At 44.6% G+C, this 27,114-nt stretch overlaps 2 protein-coding genes across 4 annotated transcripts in view; both read left to right on the top strand.

Annotated features, from left to right (window-relative positions):
• The window catches only part of Thsd1 (thrombospondin type 1 domain containing 1), a 33,017-nt gene extending 24,430 nt beyond the window's left edge, over nucleotides 1-8,587 (top strand). The window contains exon 4 of one of the 2 annotated variants that reach the window (XM_016001574.3): nucleotides 5,490-8,587. In XM_016001574.3, the coding sequence (XP_015857060.1) occupies nucleotides 5,490-6,910 (1,421 nt within the window). In that variant the 3' untranslated portion in view covers nucleotides 6,911-8,587. The remainder of the gene's footprint in view (nucleotides 1-5,489) is intronic. The other variant, XM_006983003.4, reaches the window with a different exon arrangement.
• Nucleotides 8,588-26,086: 17,499 nt separating this feature from the next.
• Nucleotides 26,087-27,114, top strand: part of LOC102918693 (phosphatidylinositol 3,4,5-trisphosphate 3-phosphatase TPTE2-like) — an 82,536-nt gene continuing 81,508 nt past the window's right edge. The window contains exon 1 of one of the 2 annotated variants that reach the window (XM_042262629.2): nucleotides 26,087-26,688. The gene's annotated coding sequence lies outside the window, so the exon portion shown is untranslated. The remainder of the gene's footprint in view (nucleotides 26,689-27,114) is intronic. The other variant, XM_042262634.2, reaches the window with a different exon arrangement.

Raw genomic sequence — 27,114 nt, 5'->3', positions numbered from 1 at the left:
ACTCAGGCCCACAGGCTCGGCAGCAGGTGCTTTGCCGGCTGAGCCATCTTGCTGGCACCAGATTTTGTCTTTGGTAGGCTCTCACTCTGTAGCTCAGGCTGGTCTTGAGTTTTTATCTTGCCTCAGCACCTGGAGTGCTAGGATTGCAGGTCTCCCACCGCGCCCAACTGGTTGTTATTTCTCCCCCTGCTTCTCTACTACCTTAAAACAACACAATGAAACAAAAACTCCCATGGAGAAACATCTGTCCTGAATATTCCCCCATCATCTCAGAGGTTGTCCAAAGGGTGTGTGTGGACCATCAGTTGTCAAAATGAAGCAGGGTGCCCAGTTTCTTTCCTCTTCAGTGACTGAAGTTTGTTGCCAGTTCTGTCTGGGAGGAGGAAGCAGGGATATTTCTTCTTGCCATCCCCATTGACTTGACTTTCCTGCATTTTCTGAGTATCATCGAGATCCACCCTGATAGGTACTCAAGGGTATTTGATGTGAGTGGTCCATGGAGATGCTCACTTGCCTGGGGCAGGTTGGCCTCCTCTGGGAAGCTGAATGGCACTTAATCACAGTTATGGTGATGAAGGGTCAGTGCTCTTATGCTAGCCCTCTACTGAGAAGCCGCTTGGTTAGCTGGCCAGCTTTTGCTGAGGTCCTGACTTTTAGATAAAGTTCCTCTGTCAAGGCCTACTTTCTTATACTCTCCATTTCCAGATTCAAAGGCATCCTTAGTTCCTTGTCCTTCTGGGGTTGGGATGCCTTAGATGTTTCCCTTTGTTTGGACCTCAGAGAACCTTTTAGCCAAGACCATAGGCACCCAGCAGCCTCTCCCAGTGTCCCCATCTGTGGAGAAGGTCTTCTTGCTACTTTGTATTTCCAGCCAGTACTGTAGGCCTTGTGTCCTTCATTTTAGCATCTGAAGAATGTTATTCTCCATTTTGTCTTCTTATTGCAACACTAGCCTGGGCTCTTCTTCCCGCCCTCGGTCGCTTGATCTTCTTTAATAAGTCCTGAACTCTCTAAAAGAAATTGTATCTGTCCTGAACACATGAAGACATTTTTCCTTTCTTTTTTTTTAATTTTTTATTTATTATTCTTTTATATGCACTAGTGTTTTGCCTGTATGTATGTCTGTGTGAGGGTGTCAGATCTTGGAGTTATAGACAGTTGTTAGCTGCCATGTGGGTGCTGGGAATTGAACTCAGGACCTCTGGAAGAGCAGTCAGTGCTCTTAACCGCTGAGCCATCTCTCCAGCCCAACATTTTTCCTTTTTAACATTGAAATTTTTGCATGTACACATGTACATGAGCTTTTGAGTGAATGCATGTGCCATGGTGCTTGTGTAGAGGTCATAAGATAACTTGTAGGCATTTGTTCTTTCTACCCTGTGGGTTCTGGGAGTCAAACTCAGGCTGTCAGGGTCTGAAGCAAGTGCCCTTAACTGCTGAGCCATCTTGCCAGTCCCAGTCATTTTTTTCCTGTCATTATTCTGTAAGCAATATAGTGTGACAACTAGTTATACAACTGTTGTATGATCCTGGGCAGTAGAGGTGACCTAAAAATGTCTTCAAAAGCAGGAGGATGTGTGTGAATTCTGTGCAAATATGACACCATTTTATAGACACACACAGAGGCTGATATCCCTAAGCATCCAGGAGATAATCCTAAGATACTAAGTGACGACTGTACACTCTCTCCTGCACATTTTGGAGGAAGGCTCTGGGCACATGGAGGTGCCCTGCCCAGGGCCACAAAATGAGGAATCATAGCAAGCGGCCAATCTTAACTACTTTGCCTTTCTATTCAGGCCAGCGTAACTTTCTGGAAGAGACATCAGCAAGTGAAGTTGGCAGCTGTTTTTTGAGGAAATATGGTTGGATTTTATGTTCTGGCATCTAACTTTCATTATATTGGGTGGGGTCTGAAAAAGCACATTTTTAACAAGACAGCTGAGTGATAAAGATGCCCCTTCCTGTACACCAAGGCCCAGGATAAATGCTTAGTTGGATAAAATGAACTTTCCATGTATTTGCTTCTTCCTCTTCTGTCTGTCTGTCTGTTACTCTCTAGAGATGTGAAGATTTGCTCAGCATCAGGGCATCTCCTTCACTTCAGGAGATGCAGGAAGAGTTAGATAAGGCAGGATGGGTCAGACCAGCAGCTGTGAACAACTCTTTTCCATCTGTGTTTTTTTTTTTTTTTTCTTTTTCCCTGAAGCTGCCAGCCAGAGTCAGAAAGTGAAATAGCAAAGAGAGCACTTTGTGACGGGTGGTGGAAATGCTGCCACACACTGTCATTGGCGGTCATGGCCAATAACGGAGGCGGCACACCAGGGAACTAGCCTCTCACCACCTGTTTTTACTGAGTCGAGGATCCAGAGTTTTGTCTGGCTATGGAAGGAAATGCTTTTGTACCACCAAGACATCAACAAAAGAGTGGGAGGCGTCCGTTGCTGTGATAGGTTCACACCGTCTGGTGCAATAGTGATCGTTTTACTAACATTCTTTTTAAGAATGGCTGAACCAGTTGATTAAACTAATGTTCATTGGGTACTGTGTGCAGGTTACAGTGAACTGTGACTAGGATCGGGAATCTACTGAATTCACTTACAAGATCCATCTTTGTCTTGAAATGGGACATAGCCGCCTGGAAGGTTCAGAGAGAAACATAATGTAATCCAAAGCCTGAAACGATAAAGGTGCCCACAGCTTTCTACGGAAGCATGCGGGGTCAAAAAAATCCATACTGGGGACAAGTCAGTTCTTAAAGCGGGTGACGCTTGAGCTGAAGTTTGAGGGTGGAGAATGTGCCCCCAGGTGAGAAGAGAGGCGGGGAGTTTGATAGAGGGGCAGTGACTGAAGGTGTGGGAGAAAACAGCTCAGCCAGAGACCTGAGAACTGTGAGGCGGTTCGCTGTGGCTGGAGGGTGGTGTGCTGGGACGAGAGGGGACAAATAGTGTCCCGGGGGGCCTCAGCAGTGGGAGCCTGTGCTGTAGATGCCTCTTTGGCTGTAACATGGATACAAATGAAAAAGGTAGGTGGAGGAAAAGAGTGCCTGTCAAGGATTTTTCAGAGACCCAAGTGACAGCTTCAGTTGGTGGCCATAGGGCTTCAGGGAGAGGGGGATGCAAAGTCCCTGCATGTGGCATGAAGATCGAAAGCCGGGGCTCTCATACTGGCCACCGAATGGCCGGAGAAACTCTAGTCCCTTAAAATTAGGTATATCGGGAGAAGGCACAGGTGCTTGGGAAGGAGGAGAAAGAGCTAGGGGTGCAGCTCAGAGATAAGAGCCCCCAGATGTCCAAGGCGCTGGATTCATCCTTTAGAAGGGCGTTATATCTATGTTAAATATGCAGTTCTGCCTGACCACAGAATCCAGTCGCTGTCCTTGAAACGAATCGGGGAGTTGAGTCACAAAACGGCAGATAGTACTGCAGGACGGACCTGTACATCTGACTGTTAGGGGGGTCATTCATGATTATAGGGAGAACTGTACTATTGCAGGGAGCAAAGTTGATGATAGACAAGCAGCATGTCAGTAAATGTGAACGCCTCCTCTGCTAAGCAGGGCGGGGAAGGCAAGAAGTGTGATTGGCTGTGGCATTGTGGGGGCGGGGAGTGTGCACATGTTTCTCTATGCTGAGAAAAAAGGAGCTGCTGGAGAGGACACTTGGGGATGCTTGGTCAGAGGGGTGATCCCTCGGGGAAGGATGGCTTGGAGAGCTTAGGTGGGTGGACCCACATTTTCCAGGAGCACACTTGTCCCCTGTGGGTGTGAGAAAGACGCCAGGAGAGGCGCAGCTGCCGCCATGTTTATGGGTAGCGGTGGACAAAGGTTGTGGGGAGCCTCGGTTGGACAGGGCAGAATGCAGAGGCAGGGGCCTGCCCAGCCACGGGTTCTCTTCCGCCTTAACTCAGACCCTGGGTGCAGCAGCTGAGAATTCCCAGGCCTAGTAGGTTCGCTTAGGATGGACTCCTGCCTCAGACTAGGGTGGGGAAGGGTGCATTCACACAGTACAGTCTACCATTGAGGAAAGCCAGGGCAGAAATCTGAAGGCAAGAACCGAAGCAGAGAACGGGGAAGAATGTTGTTTACTGGCTTGCTCCCAGGCTCATGTTTGGCTACCTTTCTTATACAGACCTGCCCAAGGATGGTGTTGCCCACAGTGCCCTGGGCCCTCCTATATGGATTAGTAACCAAGAAAATGCCCCCACTGACATGCCCACAGGATAATTCGATGGAGGCAATTCCTCAGTTGAGGTTTCCTCTCCCTGAGCATGTCAAGTCGACAATCAGATCTTGCAGAGGTCTGAAGTTTTTTCCTCTAACTCCAGCTCCAGGGCATCTGAACCTTCTTCTGGCCTATGAGAGCTTCCTCTCTCTCTCTCTCTCTCTCTCTCTCTCTCTCTCTCTCTCTCTCTCATGCACATGCTTGTATACGTGCATGTGTGCGCCTGTACATGCACACACACATATACAAATATTAAAACCAAGACATGTATGTAACAGATCCCAGCTGAGAGGGTTGGGGAAAGTTGCTCTGTGGGATGGACAGGCTTCAAGTGAGATGAGGAGGCCAAGTGGGCCTCCCTCTGAAGGGAGATGGAGGAGTATGAGGAGTTTGTAATCAGGTGTGCTCTAGAGAACAGTAGAAACCGAGGGAAACCCTGGGAGCAGGTGGAGGTGGCGAGACCGAGTAATACCATAGAGAAAAGGGGACGGGTGCCCGGAAGGCCCTAGATAGTGGGTAGTGACTAAGGCAGCGGGGGTGGGGGTGGGGGCGGGGGCACGGTGAGGTTAGGTGGTAACAGTCAGCATCCGGGTTCCAGGTGTCTGGCGGCAGTACAGGCGGAGACTCCATGGGATTCTGCATCTTCGTAAAACATCTCGACTGTGGGACACACATGGTCGAGACTTCAGATATGAAGACAAGTCATCCCATGCGGAGGCTGGAGGGGCAGTGACGACTGAGAACAGAAATGTGGGCAGCTTCTTCCCGCTCAGGAGGATGGGGTCTAGATATTAGAATGGGACACATGATGGACTTCATGGCTACTAGTCGGATTTGCCTCCGCGAGTTTTGCTAATTGTGAAAGTTTAGGTACAGTTACCTACAGCATGTATGTTTGGTTTCGAGTTTTACTCATGGACTTTGCCCACATGCCTCTCACGGGTACATTAAACTACAGGTAGCCCATGTTCCCATCTTCATAAGTGTGTGTGGGAGGGTCTCGGCAGGAACTGCTGAGCACAGAAGTCTCCTGGTTGTGGCTTCCCCGGCCACCTGCCTTCTGTGGTCCCTGTTTTTCCCGGGTTTTCTCTTTACCGGTCACCTTGTGTGCCTTCAGCTCTCATCAGGAATCCAAGTCTTTGGTTCTTTCCTTTCTTCTAATTGCTCTGATAACTGAGGCAACCACGTTGGCCCCAAAATGCAGAGAAATCAACATAAGAGAAGACGTGTGTTGTAACTTTTTTTTCCTTTGTTTTCTTTTTCAAGTTTTCCGGTCACCAGGCCCATCACCTCTTCCACCCCAGGGTCCCGTGAAGTCCAACAACGTCGTGACCGTCACAGGGATATCCTTGTGCCTGTTCATCATCATTGCCACCGTGCTCATCACACTCTGGAGGAGGTTCGGCAGAGCCCCCAAATGCAGCACCCCAGCCCGACACAACTCCATCCATTCCCCAGGCTTCCGGAAGAACTCGGATGAGGAGAACATCTGCGAGCTCAGCGAGGCTCGTGGGAGCTTCTCGGATGCGGGTGACGGACCCAGGGGAAGCCCAGGCGACACGGGCATCCCTTTGACATACAGGTGCAGTGCGCCGCCGCCGGCGGCTCCTGAGGACGAGGCCTCCGGCAGTGAGAGCTTCCAGTCCAACGCTCAGAAGATCATCCCACCCCTGTTCAGCTACCGCCTGGCCCAGCAGCAGTTGAAGGAGATGAAGAAGAAAGGGCTGACAGAGACCACCAAAGTGTACCACGTGTCTCAGAGTCCCCTGACGGACACTGTCGTGGATGCCACTGCCAGCCCTCCCTTAGACCTGGAGTGCCCCGAAGAAGCAGCAGCAGCAGCAGCAGCCGCAGCCGCAGCAGCCGCCGCAGCAAGCAAGTTCCGAATCAAGTCTCCATTTGTGGACCAGCCTGTGGCAGGCCCCGGGGAAAGGCCCCCTTCTAGGATGGATTGCATCGTGCCTCTGCCCAGCTGCGCGGTCAGTCCCAGCCAGACCCTGATCCGCAAGTCGCAGATGAGGTCGACTGTCGGGAGAGAGGGCTCATCGGAGAGGTGCCACTCCAGAAGTTCCCTCTTCAGGAGGACGGCTAGTTTTCACGAAACCAAGCAGTCCCGTCCTTTCCGGGAGAGGAGCTTGTCGGCGCTGACTCCCCGCCAGGTCCCCGCCTACAGTTCCCGGATGCGGACCTGGGACCAGATCGAGGATAGGTGGAGACCACCCAGCCGAAGTGCTCACCTGCTTCCGGAGAGATCAGAACACTTCCAAGGGGCAGGCCGGACCAGCAGTCCCTTGGGCCCCCTCTCTAAATCCTACACCGTGGGGCATCCCCGGAGGAAACCGGACTCGGGGGATCGCCAGGCAGGGTCGGTGGCAGGAGCTGAGAAAAAGGAGCCTCCCCGAGCTCACAGGGGACCGTCCCCCAGTCACAGGAGTGTTTCAAGGAAGCAGTCTTCGCCCCTTTTCCCCAAAGACAGCTACCAGAAAGTCAGTCAGCTTAGCCCTTCTCACTTCAGAAAAGACAAATGCCAGAGCTTCCCCATCCACCCAGAGTTCGCCTTCTATGACAATACCTCTTTCCGCCTCACTGAGGCTGAGCAGAGAATGCTGGACCTCCCGGGATACTTCGGCTCCAACGAAGAGGATGAAACCACAAGTACACTTAGTGTGGAGAAGCTGGTCATCTAAGGCGAAGAAGCTGCAGGACCCTTTTACCCAACTGGCAGTATCCACTGCTCACATACTTTCTGTTAACTGTATTGTGTAACTTTGTGGGAATTAGTTCACTCAGAGGGGTGTGTGTGTGTGTGTGTGTGTGTGTGTGTGTGTGTGTGTGTGTGTAACTCATTAGGAAGAAGCTATTTATCCTGAACGTTCTTGTTGTTATCCCTTTTCTATTGGCTTATTACCACTAATACAATTTAAATAAGGCAAATGTATGATGCATTTTGAACCCTGCACTGGATGTTTCCAACTTTGGAATCTGGAAGCTTTTCCCAAAGGGGAGGAGCCTTCTGCTGCTGGCTGCTGTGTGCAAAACTATTATAGGAGCGATCTTGTAACTTGCTTTGTTGTGCAGTAAGAACTAAACAAAGGGCCTAAAAAAATGGGCAACTTCTTTTGAAGTTTGTTACAAGTGGCATAAATCCTTTCAGCCCAGTGGCCTAACGACTAGCCAGCCTCCACTTAAAGAGCTGCCTTTTCTTATTTAGTGACCTCCCTCCTGCCACACCCATCCTGCCTTTCGATTGTTTTCCCTCTTGTAGAGTGGATCAGGATGTCTGCCCGCTGGTGAGGTTTCAGATAGGGGGAAATCACAGCTGTAAACACAGTGGTTTCAAACGTTAATATTTGTTGAACTGCTACTTGGGCCATTTTTACGGAACATGAAAGCCTGCTTCCTTTGGAACAGCTGTAACGATGACTATCTGCTCTGCAGGAACAGGAGGGGTAGACTGTCCAGAGCCGTCTGACAACCGCTATGCATGGATGAAAGAAGAGCCAGGCTCAATACTCTCCCGTTTCTTTATTTATCGTACCAGAGAGCTTTGTTCTTGATCCAAGCTCGCAGGCCTGTGTGCCAACCTTTGACACACGGGGCACGTGCTCACTTGTTCCAGATTTCCTAGTGAATTCGCCAGCAGTGTCAGACTGAGACCATATTGGCTTTGGAGAAATGGAAATGCAAGAAGAACACTGTAGGCTGAGAGGTTTTTCTGTTAAGTGGTGTTCACCATCTACGCAGCCCAGTTTTCTGGGGCTCTCACTAATAGTGAACCCCTGCCTCTGAGAGAAGAGGTGTTTCAGCCGTCTTTAACATGTAAGTTGTACATTTCAGTAGGCAGATTTTCTGTTTCTTCAATGTGTCTCCATGTATTAGTACTCAGTACTAGAATAGGGACTGAGTAAAGATAGAGTAAATGGCCAGTTGGTGAAGTGCCTTCAAAACCATGTGTGGTTGAATTAGAATGATTCCTTATAACACTTCACACCATAAATCATTATAAAGAAAATATGTTCATGAGAGAGGATGAGATTTTAGTTTATAGACGTCTCCACAAATGGAAGTTTTGTTGTTTTCTTTTTAATCTTTACTTTTTGGTGTTACTGACTTGTGTGTTTCCAAACATCCTCTGAACTCTTAGTGATGCCTTGCCAACATTTTTGCTAGTTCTGTGTTTCAGATTCTTTTACTATATGTGACCTCGGCAATCTGGATAAGCACATTTATATATTTATTGCCTGTGTCCCAACCAGTCATAACTCTCCGTGATGTGTCTGTGCTCAGTTACCTGAGAAGAAAGGTTCTTTTTAAATATAGTTTTTATTCTAAAATTTAAAAATTAAAATTTATTCTAGAAATTTATACAAATATTATATTTACATCACTTTCACCCCTTCCTCTTCCCTTTCTAACTACCCCCTCTCAAATTCATAATTCTGTGTGTGTGTGTGTGTGTGTGTGTGTGTGTGTGTGTGTGTGTGTGTGACTGGCAACTTGGGATTGGATTGAGCCCTGTTAGGGCTTGTCCCTGGAGAAAGATTCCCTGTCTCTCAGCAGCCATTGTTTGCCCAGGGCTCTTCATCTAGGATTGGGGCCTTGAGAAATGTCCCCGATCCTGTTGGCATGTTAACTAGTGTCCCCAATCCTGTTGGCATGTTAACTAGTGTCCCCAATCCTGTTGGCATGTTAACTAGAGTCCCCAATCCTGTTGGCATGTTAACTAGTGTCCCCAATCCTGTTGGCATGTTAACTAGAGTCCCCAATCCTGTTGGCATGTTAACTAGTGTCCCCAATCCTGTTGGCACGTTAACTAGTGTTGCCCATCCTGTTGGCATGTTAACTAGTATCGCCATTGTGCAGGTCTTATTGGCCACCCATATTGTTGTCCCCGTTTTTTGTCGCTTATCTCAGGACACTTCCAGGCAAGCCTGTCCACTCAGGACTTCAACTGTCATCCACAAGATAAAATTCTCCAGCCCATGACTTCCAGCTCTTGGACTGTGATCCCTCTGGAAATCTTTGAACTGGTTATCCAGTTGTAGATTCCCAACCGTCTTTTTGTCCTCCCTCACTGTTCAATATTCGGGTACAACACCAACCCACAGCTGGCCACCAAAGCTAGAGACTTAAGAGTCACTTGGAACTTGGTTTCACCATGTCTCTGCAGCTCGTAATCCCAGACCGTGCTGACGGCATCTCTGTGTTCTCTGACGTCATCTCTGTGCTCTCTGTTCCCGTTGCACACTGTATCATTTCCTTTTTTCTTTATTAATTGTTGTTTGAGAATTTTGTATAACGGATTTTAATCCTATTCATCCTCCCTACTCCAACTCTTCCCAGATCCATTCCCCTTCCCTTCCCACCCAATTTTGTGTATTCTTCCCCATCACGGCCAATTGCCCAAATATTCTTTAATGTGTGGACTTCCACTGGAGTATGAGGAACTCATCATGGGCTACACATTTAGAGAAAACTGACCATTCCTTTCTGGGAAGCTAGCGATGGCTGAGCATTGCTCCTCAGCCAGGGGTGGAATTTCATGCTCAGCTGGTAGACTAGGAGATGAAGGACCGGAGAGATGGCTGAGCAGGTGAGTGTGCCTGCTGCTCTTTTGTTAACACCGGACTCCAATTCCCAGCACCCACGCGGCCAGCTCACAGCCATCCGTTACTCCCTTGAAGTGCCAGACATGCAGGCAGTGCACAAACATACATGCAGGCAAACACTCATTCATATGAAATAAATAACCAAAAAGATTTTTAAATAGATGGAAAATGGGAAATCATGTCTTCGCTGCCATCGAGATTCTTCATTATGCTCCGAGTAGGAGCTCTATAAATACCTGTTGGATGAATGTGGAATGACTCCAATTGACGCCATCAAATACAGCTTTAATGAGTTCCTGGGAGGAGGTAATCTTAATGTTGCTACCATGGCCAGCTGCCAGGTCCGTGCGGTGCCAGCACAGTTGCTGGACGGTAGAGTGGTGGAAACGTCAATCTTGAATAAACATCTAAGAATTCAGTAAGAAAGGCTTAGCGAAGACTTGCATAAAACAGCAAATAAAAAAAGAGTGACTACCATTTAAGGTTAACTTCACTTAGCACACCCAGTTAGGAAAAAACAAAAGCTGACTTATGGCCTGGGAACAGACTCCAGCCTACACATTCATTCTGAACAACAACAACAAAATTGTTGATTGGAATCCTCTTTATGATGAGGCTGTGCAAGCCAACTTTCCAAAGTTCATGTAAGACTCCATTATCTCACTTCTCTCATTAACACAACTTTCCATCCTCCTGAAGCTTAGAAGAAGCAAAAACTGGAAGGACAGATTCTTGGATGCCACAGGGGCCCTAGAGGTAGGATTTAGTCTTGAAAACTGGCTTCGTTGAGATTACTGAAATGATGGGTATAGTGTGTGTGTGTGTGTGTGTGTGTGTGTGTGTGTGTGTGTGTGTGTGTGTGTGTGTGTATTTCCTCAATACTCTCTACCTTATTTTTGAGACAGGGTTTCTCATTTGTCTGGGATTGCTCAGTAGGCTAGATTGGCTGGCCAGCAAGTCCTAGGAATCCCCCTGTCTCTGTCACTTTAGCACTGGGATTATAAATTCATACATCTGTTCCTGGTTATCATGTGGGTTCTTGGGAATTAACTCAGGTCCTCATGATTGTTCAGCAAGTACGTTACTGACTGAGCTATTTCCCCTGCCCAGGATGTTTCTTTGCTAACTTATCTTAAGGATTCTCTGTCTGTCTGTCTGTCTGTCTGTCTGTCTGTCTGTCTGTCTGTCTGTCTGTCTCTCTCTCTCTCTCTCTCTCTCTGTGTGTGTGTGTGTGTGTGTGTGTGTGTGTGTGTGTGTGTGTGTGTTAGGCATTGAACCCAGGGCTTCAGGCATCCTAGTCAAGCACTCTGCCAGCTGATCTACATCACTAGCCCGCATCATAATGGTTTTGTATATGCTACAGTCTGTAAAAGATGAAAAAGGAGCTCATTATGAAGTGTTTTCCAGAAATATAACTAGACATTTCTCTCAACAACTAGGAAGCATTTGTAGTGTGGACTTTGTGGACTTATCTCAGGGCATAGGTGTGTGTCACCTCATGGAATTTGCACAACTGTGGGAAATGCAGAGTAAGGAATTCTCAAGAGTACCCAGAAATCACTATGCAAGACTGAGCTCATGCTTCCCCGTCTCTCTGACATTGGTTCATGATGCAACACATGACTTCCCAGTGTATTTGGCTCTGAAAAGAGGGTAATAATTTCATAATCTTACACAATCCTGATCTGCTGGAAGATTGTACTAAGTTAAAATAATTAGCCTTCACTGACTGGCTACCATGTGTTGACATTATCTCAAGTTCTTAATATGTATCCAATTAATTTCATCCTCATATCAAATCTGAGATAGAGTGCTCATTTTGTAGATAAAGAAAGTAAAGTTAAATTACTTGTTTATCTAATGCCACAGCTAGTCAGGGAAAGTCAGGACCTGAGCCCAGCTCCAAAGGTCACATATTATACATAAAACATCTTGTAGTTATTTTCATTTAGTTCATCAAGGAAACAGTAAATTAACCACCAACATGCATCTAAAATGTAATGAAATATTCCTGGTTAAAAAAGTCAATGATTACTAGGGAACCTGCATGGGACTGACCTGCATACATGGGACAGTGGTGTAGCTTGGTCTTGGGGGACACCTAACAGTGGCATCAGGGGCTGCCTCTGATTCTTTTGCTAGCTCTTGGGACCCTATTCCTCAGCCTTGCCCAGCCTTAATACAAGGGGAGGTGCTTAATCTTACTGCAAGTTGATATGCTATGTTTTGTTGATACCCATGGGAGGCCTCCCTTTTTCTGGATAGAAATGGAGGAGGAGTGGGTGGGGGCAGCAGAGGGGAGGTGGGGGGAGGGAGGAACTGGGAGGAGAGGGAGGAAACTGTGGCCAGGATGTTTAAATAAATCAATTTGGTTTTTTTTTTTTTTTTAAAAAAGTCAGTGATTTCATATTTACTGGTATTTTTGTGTATGCATATAGAAACTAGAGGTTGATATGGGATGTCTTCATCAATTGCTCTCCATTATATTTTTTAAAGATTTATTTATTTATTTTGGAATTGTTTTTGCTTGTTGTTTTTTGAGATTAGACTATAGTCACATTTCTCCCTTTCCTTTCCTCCTCCCTTCAGATCCTCTCATACACCCCTCCCCACTGTCCTTCAAATTCATGGCCTCTCTTTTCACTAATTGTTATTGCACACACATATGTATATACATCTATGTTCCTAAATAAAGCCTGTGTAGTCCATACAATGTTACTTGGATGCATGTTTTCGGGGCTGACCATTTGGCACTGGACAACCAGTTGGTGCACTCTTCCCTGGGAAGACCATCTCTCCTCCTCCCAGCTTTTTAAAGTTGCCTATAGTTCTTTGTGCAGGCTTGAGGCCTCCCTGTCCACTCTGTCACACCCATTGGCGTCACCGACTCCTGATTGGGCTATCATACTGGTACAACGTTACGAGTGTAACTTCTAATTTTACCCGGAGACACAATCTCACAGCTAACTCCCTGTAGTTCTGGCTCTTACAGTTTTTCTGCCCCAATATTCTCCGAGTCTTAGTTATGGGAGTGTTTTGTAGATGTATGTAGATGTTTTGGGCTCCACAACTCTGTATTTTTAAGATTTCTTATTTTTAATTGTGTTTAAATATGTGTGTCTGTGTGTGGGTGTGTGAAAGCGAGTGCAGCGGTCCACAGATGATGAAGAGGGTGGGACTGGATTGCAGCTGGACTGCGCTGCCTAACATGAGTGCTGGAAGCAAAACCTGGGTTCTGTGAAAGAGCAGTATGTGCTCTTAACTGCTGAGCCATGTCTCCAGATCCTTTATTTTTTGAGAGAGTCTCTCACTGAACCTGGAACTTAATGATAGGCTAAACTGCTGACTAGCCAGCTGCGGGGATCTCAATGCTGGGATTACAGGCGTGTGCTAAGGTGCATGGACTTTACCGAGTGTGAGGACTGAGCTCAGGTCCTCATGCTTGGGCAGCAAACGCTTTACCAAGTGAGTGTCTCCTCAGCAGCCCCTTTTTGTTATGTTTTATAACATAACAATTGAGTACCTCTTTCACGAAGTTAAACTTTGACTTATGTATCTCAGGAAAAAAAGTCTAATCAAATTTGATGTACTATAGGAAAGAAATAATTGTAAAATATTAGAAGAAGCAAGAATTTTCATTTCCTTGTTCACAGTTGTGCAAATAATATCCTGAAACAGGACATGGTGACACATTCCAGCACTTGGGAGATGGAGGCAAGGGAATCGTGAATTCAAGGTCATCTTTGGTTACACAGTCAGTGCAAGGCTAGCCTAAGATACAGGAGACTGTCTCAAGCCAAAAACAAAAGCAAAAACTGAAAACTAAACTAACATTATAACAAGAATTTTTTGACAGGACATTTTAAGAGCCAATGGATTCTGAAGATACTAATCAACAACCATTTCCAAAAGTTAGGTGACTAAGAAGAATATCACCAGTGAGTAGTCATGTGTAAGATAGTAAACACAGGTTTTATTTAGGAATATATAATGTATATACATATATGTGTGCAATAGCAATTAGTGAAAAAAGAGACCGAGAATTTGAAGGAGAGTGGGGAGGGGTGTATGAGAGGGTTTGGAGGGAGGGGGAAAGGAAAGGGAGAAAAGTGATTATATTCTAATCTCAAAAAAATAATAAGCAATGTGTCCTACCAGATTAGAATGGAAGTGAAAATTCCTATTGCTACTGATGTTGTAATTTATTTTTTCTTGTTTGTTTTGAGACAGCGTTTCTTTATGTAGCCCTGAATTTTCTGGAGCTCATTATATAGGCCAGGCTGGCCTAAAAATCGCAGAGCTCCACCTGCCTCTGCCTTCTGAGTGCTGGAATTAACGGCATGTGCCACCATACTCAACTGCCGTAATCTCATAGTAAACACATGGCTCCCACACGTACCTTAATCATTATTTAGATTGAATATTTTTATGTGCCCACCCCCACAGACCACAGCAAGACTGCCTGAGGACAGTGTGGAGCTACATACTTCCCAGATATCCTGACTACACACTCAGCTTCCCAAGACCTGCTATCCCATGTTTGAATGAGAATGGCCCCCAAAGGCCTATGGAGTTGAATGCTTGGTCCCTAGGGAGTGGCACCATTGGAAGGGACTAGGGGGCGTGGCCTTGGAGGAAGTGTGTCACTTGGGGGGTGGGCTTTGAGATTTTCAAAAGCCCAAGCCAGGCCCAATAGCTCTCTCTTCATGCTGCCTGTGGATCAGGATGCAGAACTCTCAGCTTCTCCTCCAGCACCATGTCTGCCTGTGTGGCTGCCTTGCTCCCCACCATGATGATAATGGAATAAGCCTCTGAAACTGTGAGCAAGCTTCGATTACATGCTTTCTTTTATGAGTTGCCGTGGTCATGGCGTCTCTTCACAGCGATAGAATACTGACTAAGAGACCCTTCCCCAAGAAAGGTAAATTGAGATTTCAACAATAGCACTTGCTAAATTATTTGACTGTGTTTAAATTGCTTTCTTACATAGAAATTAATTTCTTTCAGTTGACAATAGGAACTCGCATTCTAGTCCCCAAATATTTTATATCTGCCCTCATCTCTGCATCCCAAGTCTAGCATGCCCATTTCTCCAAGACTCTACTACAGGAATTCTTTCGCTTCCCCTTCACAGGCATCCTCCCTAACCCAAACTATTCTATTTCCAAAGACCATCCATGGAATTCAGTAAAGATGGAATCTGGCATACTGAGTGTGTCCTGACAGGTCCTTCCTAGTCTGACTCTACACACTGTCATCTCCTACCATCTTTTGAGTCCTTAAAAGCATCCTATCTTTCCCCTTGGGGCCTTTTCTTCTTCTACCCATCACACTCTTTTTCTCTACTTTTTTTTCTTTTCTAAAACAGTACTTACATTTCACTTGCTTTGATTATAGGAAAATTCTAAAAATTAAAAGCCAATAAATATAACTGAAGAAATAATTTTGTATAAGAGTCATATAAAAACCGGTAATAAAAATTCCACACTTATGTCTTTAGCCAAGAAAACTAGAGTACATGTCCACAATATCTTCAATATTCCTAAGGACTTTTATTAGTAATATCCTGTGATGATTACTCTTCATTGTCAACTACATTGTATTTATCGTCAGCATAGAAACATAGGTGTGTCTGTAAAGATGTTTCCAGAAGGTTTAACTGAGCAGTGAAAATCCATCCTGAATATGGGCAGTCCCTTTCCCATGAGCTGGAGGCTCAGACTGAATGAAAGGGAGAAATCCAGCTGAACACCGGCGTCAATCTCCTCTGCTTCCTGGATGTGACTGCAATGTGCCCTGTGCTTCCCGCTCCATGCTGGACTATATTCTCAAACAATGAACAACCAATCTTTTCCTCCTCAACTGGCTTTTGTCCAGCATTTTGTTACAGCACAAGAAAAGGGACTGATAGTGACAGTTTCCACACCAAAAACAACCCAAACTCCAGCAGAGGAACGGATCCACAAATTGTGTTATATTTATATATCATACAAAGCCATCAATCAGCAGTTCCAGGGCAAGCAAACATGGACAGAGATAGACATTAGGAGGGTGGCTTCCAGTTGTGTGAGGGGCAGATGGGCATTGGTTTGAAAAGCCTAAGAGAACTTCCATGGATAATGGAAATGTTCTGTATCTTGCTTTGAGTAACACCCTGACAAACACATTTTCATATATATATATACACACACACAGTGTATATATGAAATACATCTCAAAAATGGCATAATCTTGTTGCGGAGGTCAGAAGACGGCATCAGACCCCCTGAAACTTGAGTTACAAATGGTTGTGAGCTGTCAAGTGGGTGTTGGGAATGGAACCAGGGTTCTCTATGAGAGCAACAAGTGCTCTTAAGCACTGGGCCATCTCTCCAGCCCCCGGAAGAGACTCTTAAAAGAATTGTGTCTAATGAGTCACATTATTTTCTTTCTCACTTCCTTTGCTTCACTTGGGTCACACTCAAAGCATACATATGTTCATGTGAGCGGTCATCACACCCACTGCGCTCCAGGTCTAAAGACTTTAATTTTCTATGTAGTTTTATGGTTCCACATATCATTCCATCAGATTAGAAGATGCTAGAAAGAACACAGACAGGCATATTAGCCACTGTGTAGGCACAGATTGTGACCCTAGGGAGAAAAGGGGACACTAAAGTATGACACGAGAATTCTAAAGAGAGTGAGCTGTGGTAACATAAAACAGGCTGCTGTCTCTTTCCCTCCTTGGGGCGGGCGTCATGTTTCAAAATAGGTTTCACCCAGACATCGTAAAGTATAACCTGTTTTAAAGGCAAGGCAGACTATATAAACGACAATTCCATAAAAAAAAAAAATTTAAGTAATGTTTTTGTTTTGGTGCTCAAAGGGAGAAGACATCAGATATTTAAATTAATCCAGATAGGGATTAAAATCATTGTACGATAATAATCTAGGACCATAGTTATAAAAGTCATCTAGGAGTAGACAGATAATATCAAACTACCAAGTGCAACTCCAAGCAGCTAAAATGGGTCATGTAAAACCAACAAGTACTGGCTGAGCACTCTCACTGTGGGTACACAGTTTTCTTCCGCAGTAATGACAGGGCAGGAAGAGAACTGAGGGATGTGGAAAGCACATTCTCTGGGACCTTCTGGCTCTGAGCACACCACCCATTCAAGCCATTAAAATGGTCTTGCTAGTTCCTCTGGAAGCACCCTATCCTAAATGGCATCGCGGAGAGTTTCCCGGATGACTTCTACTCTATAGAGACATGATTGTAGAAACCGTCCAGGGAGCTTTGACACCAAGCCAAGCCAACCCCAAACACAACGCAAACGCCGCCAACGGAATATGCTTCATTCCTGTGTTGAAGGAGACTTCACGAGTTAAACTCTGAGAGAAAAGGGCAACCTTCCAGAGAGCATCTTGTTGAATGTGGGGAGTAGTGAGAAGGAGGAAGTCCCCCTGCTCTGAGGCCACGTCCTTCAATTCAGAGTCTTGCTTGAACTAGACACAGTAAGGAGAGGGAAGCAAAAGCTGTTGGAAGAAGAAAAAGCCTGGAAGGCCAGACACAGTCAGGACAGAAGAGTATGGAGGTGTGGGAGGGAGGGCGTCTAGGGAAATGATCTCCGCCAAGCAGCTTTGTTTTGTAACTGCCAAAAGCATTCCTGGGATAGTCTCCCTACTTGCCAGGACTCGGGAGGCAGAAAGTTTCAATAATACGACAAGTACAAGCAGATGTATTTTAAATTACAGCTTAAATTTATAAAGTTCAATTTGAGTGGCAAATAACAACTTTATTTGTGTAATTCTAGAAGCGCTTTGATAACCCTAGGGGAAAATGGAAACAAAATGTTACTGATTCCGAAGGGTTGTTGACCTAAAAAGCCTCAGGTGGGCTGGGACCTGGGGACGGGAAAGCTGGTCTGACTGATAACTCCTGGGGAAGCCACATGCCAACCCCGCTGGCATCTACACACTTCCAGACTGCAGGGGGACTGACCTGCAGATGGACAGCCTCACTTCCGGGAGAGCCTGAGGCCTTCCTCCTCTGGAGATGCCTGCCTTGATTTGCTGCCTGCTTCCACCCCACCTAACAAATTCCACCGCTCTTTAACAAGTGGGATTGTATGTTCACAGTCTCTCACAAAAATTTATTTTTAATGTTTCTCAAAACAGAACTCTCTCTTCTGGAAATATTTTTGGCTGAGTAAGTTTCCTTTAGAAAAGCCTGATAGCTTTTAAAGAGGTTCCCGGGGGGCTTCGCCAGTTGGGAGAATTTCTTCAGGCCTCTGCACTTTGGAAGGGTAAGCAGTGGAAATGAATCACCTCAAATATAATTTCACGCTTGTTGCCAAGATTCCTCCTTTCAGCAACTGCTCATCGATGGTTGTTTGCTTTGTGGGAATAAAGCAGGACAAACTCTGAGGAACACAGCCATTCTGTGGTTCTCCAGTGGAGCGGAAGGAGCATCCATCCCAATCCATTCCTTAGTGAGTCACCGAGCTTAAAAATACTAGAGCTTAAACTTAAGTCAAGGCCTTAAAATTAAAAATAATAAATATTTTTTTTTTGAGACAGGGTTTCTCAGTGTAGCCCTGGCTTCATTGGAACTTGCTCTGGAGACCAGGCTGGCCTCAAGCTCACAGAGATCTATCTGCCTCTGCCTCCCGAGTGCTGGGATTAAAGGCGTGCGCCACCACCGCCCAGCTAAAACGAAAACTATAACTGTAAATATCATTATATTCTAGCCGGGCAGTGGTGGCGCACGCCTTTAATCCCAGCACTCGGGAGGCAGAGGCAGGTGGATCTCTGTGAGTTCGAGGCCAGCCTGGGCTATCAAGTGAGCTCCAGGAAAGGCGCAAAGCTACGCAGAGAAACCCTGTCTCGAAAAAAAAAAAAAAATCATTATATTCTAGTAAAGTTGTAGATCCAGCAGAGCACTGGTGTACAGCCTTCCCCTGGCTCCTGCTAGCGCTAACAAGCGCACAGCCACAGCGCATCTGTCGGTATTGACACGATACTATTAAACTATCAGCCGTATTTAATTGTGCACGTTTCCCCCTTCGTGTCTTTCGCCAGTGTCGTTGGCTATCTTGATTTGTTTCAGAATCTCCTAGTATTATCAATCCCGTCTTCCCAGTCAGGGTTTTTGGAATTCCTAGGACTTCTCTCCTTTAAAAAAAATTTTTTTTGGACACAGTCTCTTGTGTATTTTAGACTGACTTTGAACTCCCGAGTGCAGTCAAAGGTGACTTGAATGTCTGCTCCTCCTGCCTTGGCCTCCAGAGTACTGAGTGCAGACGTGTGTGCTGGTGCCTTTCTATGCAGTGCCGGGGATGGACCCCAGGGCTCTGTGCAGGCTACATAAGAATTCTACTCACTGAGCTCCATTCCACCCCCGAACGTTCTCTGTTATGACCTTGACACTTTACATTTATTTGATCCTTTTATTTGTGCATATGAATTACCCACGGACTTGCTAAAATCCAAGCCTTCTGTGCAGCAGGAGAATCTGCAGATTCAAAGTGCATACACCTGGTGCTAATTCTGCAGTTCCAGATTTCATGCTGCATAGTTAGAGCAATGGTTCTCAACCTTCCTGATGCTGTGACTTTTTAATACAGTTCCTCATGTTGTGGTGACCCCCTCAGCCATAAAATTATTTTCATTGCTACTTCATAACTGTAATTTTGTTACTGTTATGAATCGTAATGTAAATATCTGATGTATAGGATATCAGTCGTGTAAGCTCTGTGAAAGGGTTGTTAGACCCACAAAGGGGTCACAACTCACAAGTTGAGAATCATCTATAAAGTAACACATCAAAAAAGAATGTAATGGGCTGGAGAGATGGCTCAGTAGTTAAGAGCACTGGTTGCTCTTCCAGAGGACCTGGGTTTGATTCCCAGCACCCATACAGTAGTTTACAACTGTCTGTAGCTCCAGTTCCAGGAATCCAACACCCTCTTCTGGCCTCCACTGGCACCAGGTACACACATAGTGCACAGACATGTATACAGGCAAAACATCCATAGACATAAAATTAAAATATACATATTAAAAATAATCAATGTGAGGTAGGCAGCAACTTTGAACTATGTATGTATTCCTTAATGCCTTGTCTTAAAAAGTAATTGCTGTTATATAACTTTGATAAAGATGTGGTTGTCAAAGCTCTCGGCAATAAACTGATAATTATATGGGCATCATCACTGATGTATTTAAGTGCCTATAGAATTTAAAGTCAGTGTTACAGAAAAATTTAAATGTAAGTCTTCAACATTAGATTTTTTTTAAGATTAATTAAAATATATTCACACCAATTACCCCTGTTTCCTCCTTCATATCCCCCCCATGTTTGTCCTCCAACTCATGGCCTCCTGTTTTTAAATCATCACTGTTACATGTACATATAAAAGAATATAGAAATGTGTCCTGTTTAGTCCATTCTGTGTTGCCTGCACATATGTTTTTAGGGGTGACCATTTGGCATTGGATAAACAATCGGGGCTCATCGCTGGAGAAGACTAATTCTCCTTCTCTTGGCAGATGTTAATTGCTTGTAGTTCTTCATCTAAAGGTGGAGGCCTCATGAACTTTCCCCCATCTCTGTTGGAATTTCAAAAACAAAAAAACCATCAAAATGACTGCGATCTACACATGCACCTTTTAATAACTCTAAATAGGAATGGACTGATTCTACAACCTAATGACACAGGCTGACTGAACAGATCAAGAAACAAAATCAACCTATCTATTGTCTACAAGACACTCAGCTTTAAAGCTATAGATACCATTTAAAAGGATAGAAAGAAGTATTCCAAACAAAGGAGATCAAGTAGCAGGCAGGCATTGCCATCCTAATACCTACACAATAGACTTCAAACTAAAACTGATCAGAAGAGACACAGAAGGACACCTCATTCTAATCAAGGGATCAGTTAATCAGGAAAATATCACAATACTAAACATAGATGCACCACTCTGGGGCACCTAATACAGGTGATTTCAACACCCCAGTCTCTTCAATAGACAGGTCACCTGGACAAAAAAATAAAGAGAGGAACCTCAGAATTGAATGACATCTTACATCATCAAGTGGACCTAAGAGATATCTATATGATATTCTACCCAACACACACACACACAAAAAATACACACTCTCCTCAGCAACACATAGACTTTGAAGTAAACCCCATCCAGAGACACAAAGCAGCCTTTAACATACACAGAACTCAGGATGGCTCAGCACTTGTTACTTTCTGCAGAGGAACTGTGTTTAAGTCTCAGCCTACACTTGGTGTCTCACAACCATCTGTATCTCCAGTTCCACGGACGCCAACGCCTTTTTGTTACCTCCGTGGACACCAGACACTCACCTGGTTCATATACGTATAGGCAGGCAAAACATTCATGCATAGAAAATAAAATATTAGTCAAGAAACACAAGTTTAAAAAATGAGCTATGGATCTGAACAGAGTTCTTAAAAGAAGAATGAAATTGGCTACGAAATAACCTCAAAGAACGTTCAACACTGTTGGCAGTTAGGGAAATGCAAATTGTACCTACACTGATATTTCATCTTACCCTAAGCAGAATGGCTATGATCAAGAAAACAGCTAACAACAAATTCTAGAGGATTCAGCAAAAGGTAAGCCATCTTTTACTGTTGGTGAGATTGCAAACTGGCACAGCCACCCTGGAAATCAGTGTAGAGAATTCTTAAAAAGGTAAAAAGTAGATTTACCATATGGCCCAGCTATACCACTCTTTGTCATAAGGTCTCATCCCACTCCACAGATAATCACTTATTCACAATAGCTAGGAAGTGGAAACAGCCCAAATTTCCTTCAACTGATGAACTGATGATAAAAATGTGGTACACACACACTACAGATTTCTATTCAGTTGTAAAGGAGAATAAAATCATGAAATTTGCAAGAAAATGGGTGGAACTAGAAAATATTATGCTGGGTGAGGTAACCCAGACTCAGAAAATCAAATACCTCATGTTCTCTGTTGTTTGTGGATCCCAGTTTGAAATCTTTAGATGTGAGCATATAACCGGGAGTAATTAGCAGAAACCAGGGAAGTAAAAAGGAAGCAGGGTGTGTCGGAAGAGGCTCCTAAGAAGGGGATGGTGTGACACAGGCTCTATGAAGGGGGAAACAGGGAAAATGGGAGGATGGAATTCATCTGGGGAGGGGAGAGTAGGGCATTAGAGAGAGCAAGGGAGAGGCAGGATGGAAAAGAACACTAAGGATGATTGAAAAAGCCATAGGGAAGCATTCTTTTATGTTCACTTAAAACAACACATACAATGTATATGTGTATACACGTGTAAATAATTTCAATGAAATTGTGCTATTTGGGGTGTGAATGCTCCCCCCTCAGATGCCTTAGACTACCTAACAAAGCCCCAGTGCCAGGCATGGGAAACCTCTGAAGCTGAGATTTCCAGAACAATATAGGCTGTTGCTATTGTTTGATTGCCTTCCAGAACTTGAAGGTGAGACCTCACTGCTGAAGACATCATACACTTCTAACATAGGAATTTGGAGAAATCATCATGGAACCTGATGTGGAAGCCTCCTCCCTGAGGACTAGTTCTCATAGTATCTGGAGGTGCAGGGCAAGCTGCCAAGGGAGAAAAGCAATCAGTAGTCGGACGCAACTGTAATACCTGTGCGCCACAATGACAAGCAAGGCAAGGTCTACCCAAGGGTGTGCAACAGTGGCACTTATATCTTGGGGGAAACCAATAGCCATCTGATTGGACGTAAGACCTGCTCAACAGGAAGGAATTCATGCCTGGTACAATTAAATAGAGCTAGCTGGCCATGGCTCGTAAGGTCATGGACCCTAAAGGGGAACCCTACTACTATTTCTTTCCTAAAACAGTATTACAGTACCCAACTGTGTTCTAAACACCCATCAGCCTTTACAATCAAATGGCTTTCTGTAGTTAAAAATCCCAAAGACAATGTAATAATAGGCAGCATCCAGATTCTTTGTGTAATTTTCATCTTTACATGGCTTAACTTTTATATTACTTTTATTGTCTCTTTAAAGACTTTATTTTTAAAAACTATTTCTTTCTTTATATAATTGTATATATTCCTTTATCTATTTCTTTATGTAACTATATATACTCCTTTCCTCTCTCTTCCAAGCCTACATACATTTTTACACACACTGTAAACCATTTAGAGTTTTATTCCATCTGAATCAGTCTTATTATGAATCTGTAATCCCTCTCTGACCAGGATAAGTTTTAAACTGTTAAGCTGCACGGTGACTTTGATGTTGACTCCGCCCCCCTCAGCTTCCCAACATGGCAGAGGTACCTTTACCACCAGCTCTGGGATCCATGCTCACCACGGAGTCTGGGAGCAGCGAGTGTATGCTTCCATCCAGCAGCGCATAGCCCAGAAACTTTTTTTTTTCCTATACTATCAAAAGCTAAATCCACTATGCACTACACTGCACAGCTTGGAGATACCTCTGTGTACTGTGGCAGGAATCCGCCATGCTGTAAGTCAAGCCCACATGCCACGAACTGGCCTACTGTAGCTCAATTCTGCACATTGCGGTGTTGCTGTATCATAGCTTGCCTGAGAGACACAACTAGGAAGCTGCTCTTGGCTCCATTTTAGAACCCTTTTTTTTTTTTTTTTTTTTTCCGAGACAGGGTTTCTCTGTGTAGCTTTGAGCCTTTCCTGGAACTCACTTGGTAGCCCAGGCTGGCCTCAAACTCACAGAGATCCGCCTGGCTCTGCCTCCCGAGTGCTGGGATTAAAGGTGTGCGCCACCACCGCCCGGCTTAGAACCCTTTTTTAAACACTATCTCAGGTTTTGGGTGGAGATTCTTGCTACCACATTGGGCGCCAAATGTAGCTATGAGTTTCTCTGGTCCCACCCAGCCTCGCGGTCCCACAGCCACTTATAAAATAATTACCCAGGGGTTTATATTAATTATCAATGTTATAGCCTATTGGCTCAGGCTTCTCACTAGCTAGCTCTTACAACTTAACTCAGTCCATTTCTAATAATCTATGCATTGCCACGTGGCTTCATGGCTTACCAGTACTTTCACATCTTGCTTCTCCTGGCAGCAGTTCATTGTCTCTCCCCCCACTCTCCTTTCTTCCTCTCTCTAGTTTGAATGTACCACCTAACCTTATTCTGCCTCACCATTGGCCAAACAGCTTTATTTATCAACCAATCAGAACAACACCTATTCACAGCATACAGAAACACATCCCACAGCCCTATGGTTCTTTTGATCTCTCTGGTGTCCGTATCCCTTACTGGCCATGCTTCTGGTGGATCAGTGAGCTTGTGTCCTGACCAGTCCTTTTATTTTTGGCCAGCATCTGTAACGGCTTCATAAACTCCTTTTTATTCCAGAGAGATATTGGTCTCAAAGTTTTTATTAAACAGTATCTTTGTTACTTTTCAGTTCCCGTGTCAGAGAAGCTGCAGTCAGCAATGGAGCTCATGGAATACAACCTGCCAGATAGCAAAACTCTGATGGGTGCATTCTGGAGAGGCAAAGCCCTGGGGAATAGTCTCCAGAATGCCTCTTGCTTCTGCTGTGCCTTCTTCTGATTGCTGCTGCTATTGTGTTCTTTCTGTATCTGGCATGGTGTGATTACTATGTGAAGGAATCCCATTGTATCTAGTACATGTTTCATGGGAAATTCCCACTCCTCACTGGGCAATTTCCTTGCATATCATAATGAAGATGATTTTTATATAAGATTAATGATGCTTAATTAGATAAATGACTTAGTTGAACTTTCTAAGTCAACATAAAAGATACAGGTGGTTGAGACAGTTAGTGAAGATGATTAGGGAAATTGTTTAGGCTGCTGTGCCAATTGCTCGAGAGATTAAAAAAAAGACAGAAATAAGTTTAGAAGTTACCTTGCTCTTTGCTAAATGTGAGATTTGCTGAGGATAAAAAATAAGAACAAGAAAGTTTCATGCATTGTAGACCCATGAATTCTGCCTATGGGGGAAAAATAGGAAGATGATCAAGGAAAGCAATTACACCCCTACACCTAAGGTGAGGGCTGAGTTCCTTGGTCATGTAGCTTACAGAATTAATCACCAGCTTTGGTATGCACTTTGAAAAGACAAAGTTACGTAAAGAAATTAAATAACCCTATTGTGTATAGAGAAAAGTAGGTGGTTGTTACCTAGAAGACCACTTGTTTAAGGTTTTGTAGAGTAGAAATAGGACACGAATCTGCTACACCAAAACCACAGACAGCTGCCTGCCAGGACAACAGAACTGGCAGAAGTAGACTTGGCTTGCTTAAAACTTAGTTAATCAACAATAAAAAAAAATCATTGCTTTGGGATGAAGACGTTATGGTGGGAGAAATACTACAAAGGAAAATCTTTAACTACATGTGGGCTTCTAAGAAAAGCACATAACGTGATTATAGTGTGATTTCTTCCTGTGTAAGGATTTAATTTGTTTTTGGAAAGTATGTAACTTGTGGTTGTAAGGTAATCTTTTATGGCATAGAAATTTTTATCTTAGGTGGTATAAAAGGGATAAGAGAAAAATGAAGAGTCAGAAGAGAAAAAGAAGAGAATTAAGCTTTGTCCCCTCAGGTAAGTCTCTTGTGTGTTACGCACCAATGCCACATTTCCTCTCCAGTTTCTCGGACCTGTTGTGGCTGCAACTTAAAAAAAAAAAGCTTATAATATGGAGCTGATGGTTTCAGAGAGTTTGAGTCCAGGATGACAAAGCAAAGGTATGGCAGGAGGATCAGCTGAGAGCTTGTATCTTCATCAGCAGTCACAAGGCAGAGAGAGAACAATGGAACTGACTCAAGTCTTTTGAAGTCTCAAAGCCCACTTCCAGCGACCCATCTCCTCCAACAAGGCCACACCTCTTAATCCTTACCAAACCATTCCACCAATCGGGACCAAGTATTTAAATATATGAGTCAATGGAGACCATTCTCATTCAAACCACCACAAAAAGAAACATCAACTCCATTAGATTCAAAAGAAAAAAAATAGAAGCCAGATGATTGCTGCTCTGAGAAACCGTCCTGTGATCTTTGATCTCCATAAGTTCTTAACCCCTTTGCCTGTGCTCTTTGAAGGGAAGAGCATCTGTTTCTAATATCCTGCCAGATGGAATCAAGCTCATTTTCTTTCCCAGTTCACAGCAATCTCAAGACTGCCAGAATCTTTGTCTTAGGGTTGCCATGGCATGGAATTCTATTTACATATTTTCCTGCTTCTTAGCAACAGATAAAGACCTTGGGGTGAGGGTCTGAGCAAGGATATTCCATTCCACTCTCAGGATCTGTGTTGGCTTGTATTGTTATCTCATTCTCACTAAGAGAATTTGAAAAGTGAAAGTTTTAGGGGGAAGGTCTGGTGGGTGGGGCTGGGGAGCAGAAAAGGTTTACTGGAGTTGTTGGGAGCACTTCAACAAGAAAGGTTGCCTTAGCTCAGCTGAGGAGAGACCCAACATGCTTCTTCCTTCCCTGTGGAATACCCAGAACCTCGACCCTGGACACAAGAACCATTAGGTTGGCAGATGAAGTACTAACCTTGTTCCTGGCCATGAACTGACTGATTTCATTGACTTAACAAGCTTAGTTTGGGGAAAAATTAAGAAGAAAAAAGAATGAAAAAAAGAAAAGCTGTTATCTTGAGGGGCAGCAAGAGAGAAGACTGGTGTCGGGAACTGGAGTGAAGTCTGTTCCCCCATAGGTGGAGGGGTAGCTAAACCGTAGGACGCTAGGCCTTCTGGGTCCTTCTGCCCAGCTCTGCCTCACAGTCCCATTGCTGCTCTAGCTCTCTCTCCAAGCCCCAGCAGAAGCAGGGCCTGCAGGTAATGGGGTCCAGAAATTCCAGGGAGTGGAGTGGGGACCCCCTAGAGATCTGACTCTGCCTCGGCTTGTCCTGGTTCACACCGGTGCAGCTCCAGGCACTCCCTGAAAGGCATTAGATTCCAACTTCCACTGTGCACAGGCTGTTAGTGCTGGAAGATGGAGGAGATTTTACAGATGGCTGTGTTGTAGTCCCCAAATCAAAACCAGCATCCTTGTCTAAAATTGGTCTATTTTTTATGTTATTTTTAATTTTTTATGGTCATTGGTGTTTTGCTTGTATGTATGTCTGTGTGAGGGCATCAGAATCCCTGGAACTGGAGTTACAGACAAGTGTGAGCTGCCCTGTGGATGCTGGGAATTGAACCTGGGTCCTCTGAAGGAGCAGACAGTGCTCTTAACCGATGAGCCATCTCTCCAGCCCCCAG

The sequence above is a fragment of the Peromyscus maniculatus genome, chromosome 17, assembly GCF_049852395.1.
Source record: "Peromyscus maniculatus bairdii isolate BWxNUB_F1_BW_parent chromosome 17, HU_Pman_BW_mat_3.1, whole genome shotgun sequence".
Classification (NCBI taxonomy): Eukaryota; Metazoa; Chordata; class Mammalia; order Rodentia; family Cricetidae; genus Peromyscus; species Peromyscus maniculatus.
Note: the sequence above shows the minus strand (reverse complement) of the source record. Positions and strands in the feature narration are given on the sequence as shown.